At 34.9% G+C, this 14236-nt stretch overlaps 1 protein-coding gene across 1 annotated transcript in view; it reads right to left on the bottom strand.

The window, feature by feature from the left end:
• ANTXR2 (ANTXR cell adhesion molecule 2) overlaps nucleotides 1–14236 on the bottom strand; it is a 157064-nt gene that overhangs the window by 63740 nt on the left and 79088 nt on the right. Inside the window, exons 13-16 of the mRNA XM_008993102.5 lie at nucleotides 9670–9714; nucleotides 8730–8822; nucleotides 2813–2980; nucleotides 2080–2160 (exon numbers count right to left, since the gene is read on the bottom strand). Of these exons, the coding sequence (XP_008991350.3) occupies nucleotides 2080–2160; nucleotides 2813–2980; nucleotides 8730–8822; nucleotides 9670–9714 (387 nt within the window). The remainder of the gene's footprint in view (nucleotides 1–2079; nucleotides 2161–2812; nucleotides 2981–8729; nucleotides 8823–9669; nucleotides 9715–14236) is intronic.

Genomic DNA, 14236 nt, shown 5'->3' with positions numbered 1-14236 from the left:
CCTACCCATATTCAAAGACCTATATTTTTGAAGAAGCTTTCCCTAATTTCTCCTGAGGGAAAGCTAACCTTTATTCCTCTGTGTACTCAAGAATACCCAGAACATATTCCAGAACAGATCTTATTTTTGTACATGTCCCAAACAAAGTTTAGGTTTCTTAAGGGCAGAGGCTAATATTTGTTTCTACCCTTCAATATCACCTGACACCACTGCTTGTACATATTTACAATCCAAAAATTACTGAATTGAACAAAATGAATAGGAATAATGAAAAAAGAAAAACTAAATTGCAATCATGACAGTCAAAAGAAAATATGAAGTATTAGCAAGAGAGCTGAGACAACTGTCTGTTTTTGTTGGTTAGTACATATTCAATGTTAGCTCAATATCCAGCACTTAATAAAGTGAAAATTATTGAACAAATAAACTAGTGTCTAATCTGGGGAAGAAAAACTAAGATGATGCATGAAAACAATTTTAAAATACATGAAGTGAAAGTCTAGCATGTAGAAGAGGAAGAAGAGTCATTACATGTTGTTCCAGAACAGAACTCCAGATCACAGATAAATTTAAAAAGACACAAATTTCATTACGTGAAAACTTTTTAGAACTACAATGATCTGATAATGAAAGAGGCTGCTTTATAAATCAACTAGTTCTCTCTACTTATGGTCCAAGCAAACAGTAAATGATGATCTATTGGAAAAATTCCAGGAATAAGTTTTCTCAGATTTGGATTTTTTAAAAATCCTCTGAAGTTGAAGTTTATGAACTTTATTCCATTGTTAAAACAGAGGAATGATCACATTGACACACAATGAAACAATTCTATTTGAGGTAGGAGCCAGTACTGGATTCTGGAGGCAAGGCTTAGACACCAGACCTAATTAGTGGTTAACTAAAACAGAGAGAGGGGGAAAACACTTTCCCATAAGACACACTGACCAGGGTGCCATGTCAGTTTGACATTGCTATGGCAATGCCCAAAAGTTACCACCACTTTCCATGACAATGGCTCAATGATCTAGAAGCTGTCACACCTTTTCTAGAAATGTCTGCACGATCCACCCCTTAACTTTTATATAATTAAAAGTGGGTATCAATATGACTACAAAACTGCCTCTGAGCTGCTCCCCTGGGCACTCTGCCTAGAGCGTAGCCCTGCTCGGCAAGGAGCAGTACCTCTGCTGTTGCTAACCCCTCTGACTCACCCTTGAATTCTTTTCTGGATGAATCCAGGAACTTTCCTGGGCTAAGCTCCAATTTAGGATCTCTCCTGCCCTGCATCAAATTCTTTCCTGGATGAAGTTAAGAACTCTCCCAGACTGAGCTTCAATTTTGGAGCTCACCTGCCCTGCATCACTACTATTATGAATTGTACTGTCTCTGAACCAAACCTATCCATTGTTACACATGAAAAGGTTTTAAACAATTTTTCTTACATCAATACAATGGAAAATAGTACTAATATATTACAGAAATTATAAAACTAGAGTAATTGTAGCCAAATTTCCAAAACCAAACTACAGCCTCAGATAGGCTTCCCTGAATGGGAAAAATACATATATATATACTTATGTGTGTATGTGTTTATCACTATCACAGATTTTTATAACTTTAAAGACACTTTTACATATAGTCAAGAAATACAATTACATCAACTGTTGAAGGCAGGGAACATATTTATACCCATAAAACAGATTCTGGGGCCTTTTCCCTGGGCCTCCTTGCTACTAAATGCTAGAGAAGCACTTCAGCTACTAACTCCCAGTCTGTTGGAACGTTGTGTCTTCAAAGTCAAGGGCTGATGCAATGAGTGTGTTTATTAAAGTATGTGTACAAAAGACCAGAATTTTAATGAATTACTTGAAAAAAGAATGTTGTAAAAATGTAGTTTAAAGATGCATTCTCACAATAGGTAATTTACAGAAAACTGTATGAAACAGAAATCTACACTTGACAATATTTCCTTCCTCAAGTGCAACAGGGCTTTAAAAACATTTTTTATTACTATTTCCCTGCCTTCATTATACTAACCCAAGCAGTTAGCTCTTTCTCATTACATTCCCAAATACAAACCTCATCTCCTTCCTGAGGTCGCATCAAAGAAACCCGGTCATACTGCCGTCTCAACAAAGCCCAGAGAGCATCAAGACGACCCTAAGGGAAAATGAGATTTGTGAACTCCCAGAGAATGTACTCAATCTCTGTTTACTGAATAAATGAACACATAAAATGAAGAAAATAAAATCTTCTCTATCCTCATTTCTTTCATAAAATAAACTAATAAGTAACAGACACTTGGAGGTTCTCTCATTGCCAAGAAAGCGTTCAGCTGTTAAGAGTGTACAACAGTTTGCTGCATCCATCATCCCGTCATCTATATTAGATATTTCTCCTAATGCTATCCGTCCCCTATCCCTCTACCCCCTGCTATCCCTCCCCTACCTCCCTATACCCTGACAGGCCCCGGTCTGTGAAATTCCCCTCCCTGTGTCCATGTGTTCTCATTGTTCACACCCAAATACCTATATAACAAATCTGCATGTTCTGCACATGTACCCCAAAACTTAAAGTATAATAAAAAATAGAAATAAAGAAGAGCTATATAGTAAATCTTATAGGCTTTGCCAGCCATGTGGTCTTGGCTGCAACTATGCAACTGCTGTGGTTGAAAACACAATTGTACAATGAGTATCTGCAGTTTGATCTACCTTCACCCTCTTTCAAGTAGGTGAGGGGATGTAGGACTAAAAAAGATACAATGTCTCCATAGGATCTGAGTTAAATTACACAAAATTTGGACACTTGCCTTAATTGGCGTGTACCATTTTGTCTGAGGAGACTGGTATGTGGGTTTGGGTCGAGGTGGTCTAGGCCTGATGGGTTCTTCTGTTTCTTCAGGAATCTTCACCACAGCATTTTTGGCTTTCTCTAGCCTTGCACCTTCCTCAGTAGATCCTTTATCACCCCAACGAACCTGTAAAACAAAGGGAAAGTACTGTTGTCTGTAAAACAGAGGGAAAGTACTGTTATCTGTAAGACAAAGGGAAAGTACTGGTGTCTGACACAAAGTGCCCTAGAGGAACAGGCTGTTATTTAGTCTTTGGTCCTTTGGTTCACATCTCAGAGTGAAAAAGGAGGTAAGCAGGTATCCTAATTCCTAATTTCTCCTCTTCAGAAATAGGTTTTTGAATAGGAGAGACTGAATAGGTTTCTCACCACACCTTACTGTATTTAATATTAAGATCCTTAAAAAAAAAAGATTCTATAAAAATCTGGAGCCAACTAAATTTGATGCAACCATTTTTCCATAGTTTTAAATAAAGAGTCCATTTGTGGTTTACATATGAAATGCATGGCAGTGTGTAATTCTGTTCTCTAATTTGGTTTGTTCCCCTGCTAGCTAAACACATACCCATATGTAGTGATGACACTGGGAGAAATAGATGAAAATGATGATAGTTAGCATTTACTGAGTGATTACTATATGTCACTTCACATTTAATCCATACAAAAATGCAGTGAGATAGACACCATATTTTCTTCTTTCCAGATGAGGCACAAGGAAGTTAAGTGATGCGCTCAAAGTCAAACAGCTAGTAAGTGACAGGGCAGGAATCTGAACATGTGTCATCTGAAATGGGTTAATAAGTTTCAGATTGGTTTGAATTTTGCAAATGTATTTTATACAAAAGAGTTGCTTCTTCCAAACTTCATCATGTTTGATTAAAGCAAAAAGTGTGATTTGAACATTTAGCTTTTGAAAATAAAATAACTATAAGAGTTTTCTTTACTTTTATAGTTTTATTCTGTAATGTACCGTTCAGCCTTTAGTTCCCAACTCATCTGAGTATGATTGTTTGGCATATGATTTTTTCATCAAGGAGGTCAAACCTGCAAAGACAGCTTTGAAAAAAAAAATTCAGGAACACTAGAGAATTCCACAAATTATAGTAAATTTCCTTCTCTGAAAACTCTTGACATTGAAAAACCACAAGATCAAGTGACTTTTATTTTTCAATAGATAGAAATTAAGAACAAAATTTGAATCAAACGAGGCATGTAAATAGGATGCAGCCCCTGGAAAACGGCTTGTCCAAAGAGGAGTAGTAGGAAGTCCTGCAAAAACCAAGGACGTCACCAAAGACGGGCAAGATCAGAGGAGTGAAGCTCTAAAAAGCTATACTAAGACCTACCCAGAGCACACTATGGCACACCAGTGCTAAGTGATTTCTTAAAAGAACAAAAAAAAAAAAAAAAAAAAAAGAACCTAAGACTTCCTAAAGCATTTTAATGATTATATTAGTGGGTAGGGATAGAGAATATTATTATTCATAGAAAGAACTATTCAGGCTTTTTGATAAGTCTTACTTTGATGTTTTTACCTTTCTTTTACTACAATTTTAGAATGGGCTTTCAGTTTCAAGTGGGCCCTGTTGAGTCATTAAAATGTATCCATATCTTTCAGTGTGATCAGTGATACTAGAATGTTTTTTATGAGGTTGTTAAAATTGTTTTAAACACCATTAAACCTTGAGAGCTAGATGGCTGGCTTTCTTTCCAGAGAAATGACCTTCTCTTTCCAACCACAGTGTTGTCACCTAGATAAACTAACACTTATGAAATCTTTAGATATAGCTAGATTGAATTAAAAATGCTGAAACTGGGACACATATCCTTGCAATTGTAAAGGCTCAATTTTAAGAAACAAACAAAAAAAAGATACACAAGTAAACACACAAATGTCATAACTTGGAGAAGTCATTGAGGGTAGAAATAGAAGTAGATACAATTTAGATCCAATCAGAAATGATAGGCTTTATCATAGACAGCTCTCTGGCCTATTTCACATTGATATTGCAGAGGTAATGATAATTATATTCTTCTTTCAAGTTTCAACTGGCACTATTCTCAGATTTTAAAATATATGTATAATGCTAGTTAAACTAGAGTGCTGACCCAATGTGGCGTTTCTAGGGACTAAACTGTCAAATGACTATACTTGAGAAATGTAGTTGCTGAGATCTAAAGAAGATTCATTAAATAAATTCCTTAGTTTCAGTTCATGAGAGCTATTTAATCATCATCATCATCATCATCATCACTACCACAAACAATTCTCACTTACTCAAAGTCTGAAACTAGAAATTATTAAGAGTTTTCAAATTCTTAAAAGCAATTAAATATACATACATGTATGTATACATACATACATTGAGACATTTAAAAAGGACAAAAGAATAACAAGAATGACTACTAAACAAAGACTTAGCAGAATTAACATATCAGGCTTTATTATGGAAAAAAATAAGTGCAAGCTTGATACCTAAATTTTTCCAACTCTACTTGGCTTTCATTATAAGCAATAAAATTCCATAATATCCAAAGCGTATTTGGATGACTAGGAGGTTATATCATTAAGGAGCAATTACACAATCAAGAAAAGAAACAAAAACAGTTTCACATTGAATTGGCAGAAACACACATTTAAAATCACTAGGTATTGTGTATCAATTGTGCTAACAGTTGTTATTAACATCATCTCAGTTCCAGCTTTCTACAAATTCCCATTACCAAAGTGTTTAAATATTTAATTTAAAAAAGAAGAAAAAATATTATAGGTAAAAATTCCTATACTGACTTAAAATAACCTTAGCTATAAAAATGTGTTCTGTAATTCACATGTGTTCATAATTTCTATAATTCCTTTCACTTTTCCTAGTTTAAGGGCTTAAAGAAAAAAGTACCTTTCAGGTTTGAATAAGCATGCTTTTAAAACAAATTTGGTTTGCACGGTGGAACATGCCTGTAGCTCCAGCTACATGAGAGAATCCCTTGGGCTCAGGGGTTCAAGACCAGCTAGGACAGCATAATGAGAATTCTCCATCCCCCACCCCAGATTTCTTAAAAAATAAATAAATGAAACATTGTGTTTTCTATTTTACCTCTCCACACTTAAATAAATTCATGTTTGAAAACATTTAATGATACTTAATTCTCAGTTCAATTTATATTGTATATTTTTATATACAGGTTGAGGATAGTTCAAAAATCTAAAATTCAAAATGCTCTAAAACCTAAAAGCCTTGGAGTGTCAACATAATGCTCTAAAAGGAAAGCTCCACACCTGACCTCATCTGACGGGTCACAGTCACCACTTTGTTTCATGCACAAAATTATTTTAAAATATTGTATATTTTTAAATTCATTTATGTTTGTCTATTTTGTTTGTACTATAGAAACATAAAATTTATTTATGCTTGTATATTATATTTGTGTATTTATTGTATATTTTAAATTCATTTGTATTTGACATATACCTTATACACATATTCTTCTTATGTGTATAAGGTGTCTATCAAACAAAAATAAATTTAATGTTAAAACTTGGGTCCCCTCCCCAAGATACCACATTATGTGTATGCAAATGTTCTGAAATCTGAAAAAAATCCAAAATTTAGAACACTTTCAGTTCCAATCATTTCAGGTAAGATATACTCAGCCTATATTACGTTTCCCCTTTGTAACATCCACATTTGCTTTTCCATTTTTTTCTTCATTCTCATTCTAATTTCTATCTTATTGATGTAATACTTCATACAAGGTAGCCAAAATTATACAAAACTTAAATGGGCCCAGATTTATTACAAGTTGGCTAAGGTTTTAGTCACAAATTTTCTTCAACTGAAAAGGATGGGTGGGCAACATAATTTGACATATTAAGAGTTAATCACTCTTGAAACTTGAATTATAGGTTAGTTAGGGATGTGTGTGTGTGTGTGCTCTTGGCTCTGGTAAGTATAAACCAGTTATGTCCTTTTTAACTCAGGACCCAATCAGGGGCTTACTCATATATTTCCTTTCCTTTAGAAAGAGATCTCAATCTTTGCAACACTGGAATATTGGAACTAAAGAAAATCTGACATTATTCTTAATTTTTTAAGCAAGACTATTATTTATTCAATTAAGGCTCACATACTAATATCCTTACTTTATTATCATGCAGTATTTTACATAAGTGGATTTCCAAATGATATTAAGTTTATTATTCTGAATATGAAGGAGTACATGCTCACTGTCAAATACATTTAAAATAGGGAAATATATAGCACAGATTGAAAATTTCCCATCCAGAGAAACCTACTCACATTTTTGATATATCCTATCAAGACTTTTTACCCCCTTATATAGGTCTTTTTACACACACATTTTGGAATGAGGTGAAATCAACTAAAAATAAGTTGTTACAGATCATATTTGGATATTTGATTGTAACAGTTTTATTTTTAAATATATGTTTTATACATATAGGAACATCCTATGTAGTTTCTTCCCACCCTCCCAAGTCTAAAATGACACAACAAAGGTAAGAAAGAAAAATAACCTTCCTTCTGTGCCAAACAGGAACTTGCCTAGCCATGTTTTCTTATATTGTTTGATTCTCAGTTTCTAGCACACAAAAACCTATGCAATAACTTTTCCAAAGACCAACTTAACAGCATCTAGCAACTGCCTTTAACCATGGCAGATAATTGGCAATGAGGTATCTGCCTCAGAGGATATTTCAACAATAAAGAAGCAGCTCTCAGGGAAAATGCCCATTGTTTCCAGATCCAAAGTGGTCCAGAAAAGTAAGAATCACTGTCAGATGATAATCTATATAAACACTTTGGTAATGACAATCATGTTCAGTATGTCTTGGCTTTTTTTGAAGAAGAGTAAGATTTATTCTGAAAAATGGGAAACTCTCCTTGGGAATCTGAATTTTATTGTAATGTATAAAAGGAGAAATTTGCAATAATTGTGGGGTTGTTCATTAGCTTATCAATTTTTGCTGGCAGTAATGGGACAAAGTAGATATGACAATAAGAAACATGTGCAACAATGGTAAAATGCATAAAAACACATTCTAATCAGAAAGGAAAATTATAACTAGTAAGGAGGGAATGCCAGGATTTAATAGTGAAATCAATAGGTTCGTGAAAAAATTCCTTGAATTGCTCCTTGGGAGATGCAGGCCTGTGTATACTGTTGTTAAAGGCTCAGTGCTAGTAATAATTGCTTATACCTAAATAATATATCACTTTGAAAACACAGTTCATGGTGATAAGAAAACTTTGATTTTTAAGATATAATATTGAAGTTCAATTTTAATCAACACTTTGGGCTAGGCTGAAAGTTCAATGCATTCTATAAATGATATATAATATCAATTACAGTAGTTCATAAGTGGCAACTAATTTCAAGTATTAAATTTGCTTTCTCTATATTTGTGATAAGGTCAGAACCATGCTCTTGAATATTTTAACATTTTCTTCTCAAATAGTAGATAACTATTGGAGCATTACAAAGAAGAACACTGTTGCAACTTGAAGTGGCTGGCTTCTTCACAGCCGATGTTCTATGCAGTAATTTTTTCCAAAATAAGAAAAACCCTAGCTTTTTTTTTTTTGTCCCTTAGAATTCAGATGTCTTATCAATGCAATCCTTTGACTAATGAAACCAGTTCTTTTTGGCCAGTTTTGGAGCGGCTAGGATGATTCCACAGAAAAAAAAAAGTATCCAAAAAAGACCCAGTGTTAACTACAAATGGATGATATTATAAAATTGAATTGTGAAAAGTTTCCATCACTTTTCCAATAAAGTGATTGGAAACTAAAGTTTCCAATAGTCCTAGAAATACATATTCCAGATTAGCAGCTTCTACTTTTTTTTAAGATACTAACCTCCATTCTTTTAATTCCTCCAACCCCTCGGCCACCATAATAGGAAGCATCCACAGTTGGCCACTTCTTAGTAGGCAAAGGTTCTTCTTCCTCCTGTGGAAATACATTTTAAAATGGTTTTAATTAATTTCTTAAAATACTGTTTAGTCAGAACCAACTCATATTTAAATATTTTTCTGAATTATGCCATTACTATGGAAAAACTATTTATTGAACATATGGATGCATTTACACTTACATGCATAAATTTCAAGTGGAGTTCTGCAGGATATGAGAACTCCTTCCTCTCCTCAAATTTTAGAAATATCTTTTACATCATCCCTAGGTAACTAGAAGTTGCTCTTTAACTATGGGAATCATTTGGTGTTTCAAATCTATTTATCACTTTATACTTAGAAAGATAAAATATTAAAATTAGGACAGCATTTTAACAATCATTAAAGCATCAATGTATGTGTAAGTTTGGACTCCATGAAATTTGAATTGAAAAGACCGGCAATTGAGAAGCTTTGAAAATATACAACACCAGCACATTTCTTATTTCATGTTCCTAATATGATTCTGGCTAACAAAATAATATAAAAGCACCAAGCATTTTGAAGAAAGTAATAGGATCTTTCAACTGTCAGCTTGAATCCTCTTTTTGTACATAACATAAGTGACATCAGAACTACTGATAGAGTACTATAAAAAATATATGAAATCTTTATGTACTATTGATTCCAATGGCCAGTTTATATCTAGAAATGTATGAAGGTCCCATTCCTCTAGCACATGAAATAAATCATAAGAAGATGAAAAATAACTATTGATTTTTATAAATTAAAACATCAGTACATAGATATCATAGTTATCTAACAGATGAAATTGATCAAATTTGGGGATGGTATCTGCATATGGGAAAAAAAAAAACAGCCATATCACTTTTTTAGGCACTCACCTCTTTTGGTGCAGGAGGTGGTGGTGGTGGAGGATCCTTGATAACCTGTCAAAAAAATCAAATACAAAAATTTCAATGGCACAGGAAGGAGATAGTAAGGACAAGTAAAAATAATTAGATTTATAAAATACCATGGTACCAAAGAAGTCCCCCAATGAATCTTGCCACTCAATATTCATGCCCCTTTCTTTGAATCTTGGATTGCCTATAGCTATCTTTAGGCCAATAGAAAGAGGTAGAAGTATTACTATGTGACTTCTGAGGCTAGGTCAAAAGAACTTAAGCTTCCCCTGACATCCATGGTACACTCACTGTGGGGAAACAACTGCTGTCAGGTCAGAAATCCACCACGAGACCATCAAGCTATGGGGAAACCCAAACTAATATAGTTTGGGTGGTAAGAGGGAGACACTAGCTGATTCCGTTATTTTAGCCATTCAACAGGATATATGTAAGAGGGAGACACTAGCTGATTCCCACTTATTTTAGCCATTCAACAGGATATATGGGACATATGAGAGAAAAGTCCATCTTGGACACCCAGGCACTCTAAACTTCCAGATGACTCCAGCCAAACTGACACCTGACTGTAACCACAATGAGACTCCAACTGAGAGTCTCCTAACTGAGCTTGTGAAGATACAAACTGTTGCTTGAAGTTACTTATAACAAATTAACTTCTTAGCCAAGATTCCTTTCCTGTGATGTGTTACTCATGAAATCTTTTATACTTAATTGGTCTTTTGTTTGTTTGTTTTTGAGACAGAGTTTCACTCTTGTTGCCCAGGCTGAAGTGAAATGGCATGACCTTGGCTCACTGGAACCTCTGCCTCCCGGGTTAAAGTGGTTCTCCTGTCTCAGAGTCTGGGATAGCTGGGGTTACAGGTGCCCACCACCAAGTCTGGCTAACTTTTTTTGCATTTTCAGTAGAGACAGGGTTTCACCATGTTGACCAGGCTGGTCATGAATTCCTGACCTCAGGTGATCCATCGGCCTTGACCTCCCAATACAGTTAATTCTTCATGTGAATAGAATGGAGGCTACGGCTTAATTTGAAATGGTCTTTACTAGTATTGGGCTATCTGGATGTTCACACCATCATGAGGGAAATCTTTGACCAAGGGTCAATGGCTTCGGCTACTTCAGGTACACATCAAAGTCTCTATACTAAGGAAAAACTGAAAATGTTCCAGCTTGACATCATATAATGTCAAATGTTTCAACTGTTATTAAATTTTCAAAGGTTTAAAACAATAGCAACTTTGAAAATGACGTTCCACTTTTACCTTATCAAAGAATTATTTTTAACTTGTAGTATATTACTATGATCATAGATACATATTTAAAGACTGCTTGTCTTTTAAAGGTATGCACAAATATTTTGATGAAATGATATGATTTTGATGTTTTCAACAAAATAATTAGGACACTGGGAATTAGACAGGGGTACAGATGAAGTAAGACTGACAATAATGCTCCACCATTGCACACACACCAGTGGCTCCTTGCTGCCCTGTTGGTACTCGCTGCACCCCACACCATCACCCCACTGGTGTGTATTCTCTGGTGGCCCCCTACTTCAAGGCATTCTCCTGTAGCACCCCAGCCCCCCACCACTGGAGCCCTTTTTCCAACAGCCCCCATCAAAGTATTTTGCCAGCACACTGGGAACACGTCAGTTCTTCCAGTAGAGAAAGTGCTTGACCTCGAGAGGTCGAAGAACAAAGCCATATGTCCAGTCCCAATCCCCCAGGCACCGGCATGAAGCTCAGGAGTGCTAAGCTGAGCCTTGGCCCCCTCAAAGCATCCTGAAATGAAGTCAAGCAACTAAACACAGCTTATATTACTTTAAAACCCTCAAGAACATCAAAGAATATAAAACAAATAGCTTCATCCAAAGGACAGCAACTTCAAAGATTAAAGGAAAATCAGTGGACACAGATGAGAAAGAATGAGCACAAAACTTCTGGCAACTCTAAAAGCCAGAGTGTCTTCTTACCTCCACAAACTATATCAATAACTCCCCAGAAATGGTTCTTAATCATATTGAAATGGCTGAAATGGTAGACACAGAATCAGAAACTGGATGGCAAGGAAGCCCAATGAGATACATAAGAAGATTGAAACGTAATCCAAGGAAACTAACACGATCCAAGAGCTGGAAGATGACATCGCCATTTTAAAAAAAATTAAACTTCTGGAAATTAAACTTTGTTACAGTAATTTCATAATGCAATTAGAAGCATTAATAACAAAATAGACCAAGCTGAGGAAAGAATCTCAAAACTCAAAGACTGTTCCTTTGAATCAATGCAGGGAAAAAAAAAATTTAAGAATTTTTTTAAATGAAAAAAAAAAAAACCTCCAAGAAATGTGGGATTATGTAAGGAGATCAAACCTATGACTCACTGGCATTTCTGAAAGAGATAGCGAGCAAGCAACTTGGAAAACATATCTGAGGGTATTATCCATAAAAATTTTCCCAACCTCAATACACAGGTAGACATGCACATTCAGGAGATTCAGAGAATCTCTAACATATACCAGAAAAGACATCTATTCATCAGATTCTCCAAGGTCAATGCAAAGAAAAGAAATTTTAAAGGCAGCTACAGAGAAGGGGCAGGTTAAGTACAAAGGGAATCCCATCAGGCCAACAGTGAACCTTTCAGCAGAAACTTTACAAGTCAAAAGACATTGGGGGCCTATATTCAGCAACTTTAAAGAAAAGAAACTTCAACCAAGAATTTCATATTCAACCAAACAAAGCTTAATTAAGTGAAGGAGAAATAAAATCCTTTTCAGACAAGCAAATGCTAAGGGAATTCATTACCACCAGATATGCTTATAAGAGGTCCTAAAGGGAGAACTAAACATGGAAATGGAAGACCTGCCAATACTAAAACACACTTAATACACATTCCACTGGTACTATAAAGCAACTATACAATCAAGTCTATACAACAACTAGCTAACAACATGGCAGGATCAAATCCTCACATATCAATATTGACCTTGAACATAAATGGACTAAGTGTGTAACTTAAAAGGTACAGAGTGGCAAGCTGGATAAAGAAATAAAACCCAATGATATGCTATATTCAAGAAAATGATCTCACTTAAATGATATATATAGACTGAAAGTAAAGGGATAGAGAAAGATCAATCAAGCAAACAGAAAAAAAAATTTAGAGGGGTTGCAATTCTTATTTCAGACAATACAGATGTTAGATCAGCAATGATCAAAAGAGACAAAGAAGCATATTACATAATGCTAAAGGTTTCCATTTAACAAGAAGACTTAACTCTCCTAAAAACATACACACCCAACATTGGAGATCCTAGATGCATACAAAAGTTCTTAGAGACCCATGAAGCAGCTTAGATAACCACACAAGAATAGTGGGAGACTTCAACACTCCACTGACAGTATTAGATCATTGAAGCAGAAAACTAACAAAGATATTTGAAACCGAAACTCAATACCTAACCAAATGGACCTAACAGACATCAGCAGAATATCCAACAACAGAATATGCATTCTTCTCATCTGCAAATGGGACATACTCTAAGATCAACCGCATGCTCATCCATAAAGCAGTTCTCAACAAACTTAAAAACAAAATCATACCATTCACACTCTCAGACCACAGAACAATAAAAATAGAAATCAATACTAAGAAGATCTCTCAAAATCATACAATTACATGAAAATTAAACAAACTTGCTCCTAAATGACTTTCAGGAAAAGAATGAAATTAAGGTAGAAATTGTAAAATTCTTTGAAACCAATGAAAACAAAGAGTCAACATTCCCGAATCTCTGGGACATGGCTAAAGCCGTTTTCAGATAAAACTTTAGAGTGCTAAATGCCTACATCAAGAAGTTAAAAAGATCTCAAATTAACAACCTAACCTCACACCTAGAGGAACTAGGAAAACATGAGTAAACCAACCCCAAAGCTAGCAGAAGAAAAGAATACCAAAATCTGAGCAGAACTGAAGGAAACTGAGATATGAAATCTGTACAAAAGATCAGTGAAATCAAAATTTTGTTCTTTCAAAAAATAAACAAGATTGATAAACCACTAACTAGATTACTAAAAAGAGAAGATCCAAATAAGCATAATCAGAAATGATAAAGGGGACATTATAGATCCCACAGAAATACAAGAACTCTGGAAGACTATTATAGATACCTTTATGTGCAGAAACTAGAAAATTTAGAAAAAATGAGTAAATTACTAAAAATATACACTTCTCAAGATTGAACAACAAAGAAATATTTATCCTGAACAGACCAATAACAAGTTCCAAAACTGAATCAGTAATAAAAATATCTATCAACCAGAAAATGCCCTAGATGAGAGAGATTCATGGCTGAATCCTATCAGACATATAGAGAAGACCTGGTACCAATCCTACTGAAACTATTCCAAAAAACTGAGAAGGGACACCTCCATGACTCATTCTATAAGGCTAGCATCATTCTGATACCAAAAGCTGTCAGAGATACAGTGAAAAAAGAAAACTTCATGCCAATATGCCCAATGAATATAGACACAAAA

This window comes from Callithrix jacchus, chromosome 3 (genome assembly GCF_049354715.1).
Source record: "Callithrix jacchus isolate 240 chromosome 3, calJac240_pri, whole genome shotgun sequence".
NCBI classification, from domain to species: Eukaryota; Metazoa; Chordata; class Mammalia; order Primates; family Cebidae; genus Callithrix; species Callithrix jacchus.
The sequence above is the reverse complement of the archived record's forward strand: the minus strand, read 5'-3'. Positions and strand labels throughout refer to the sequence as shown.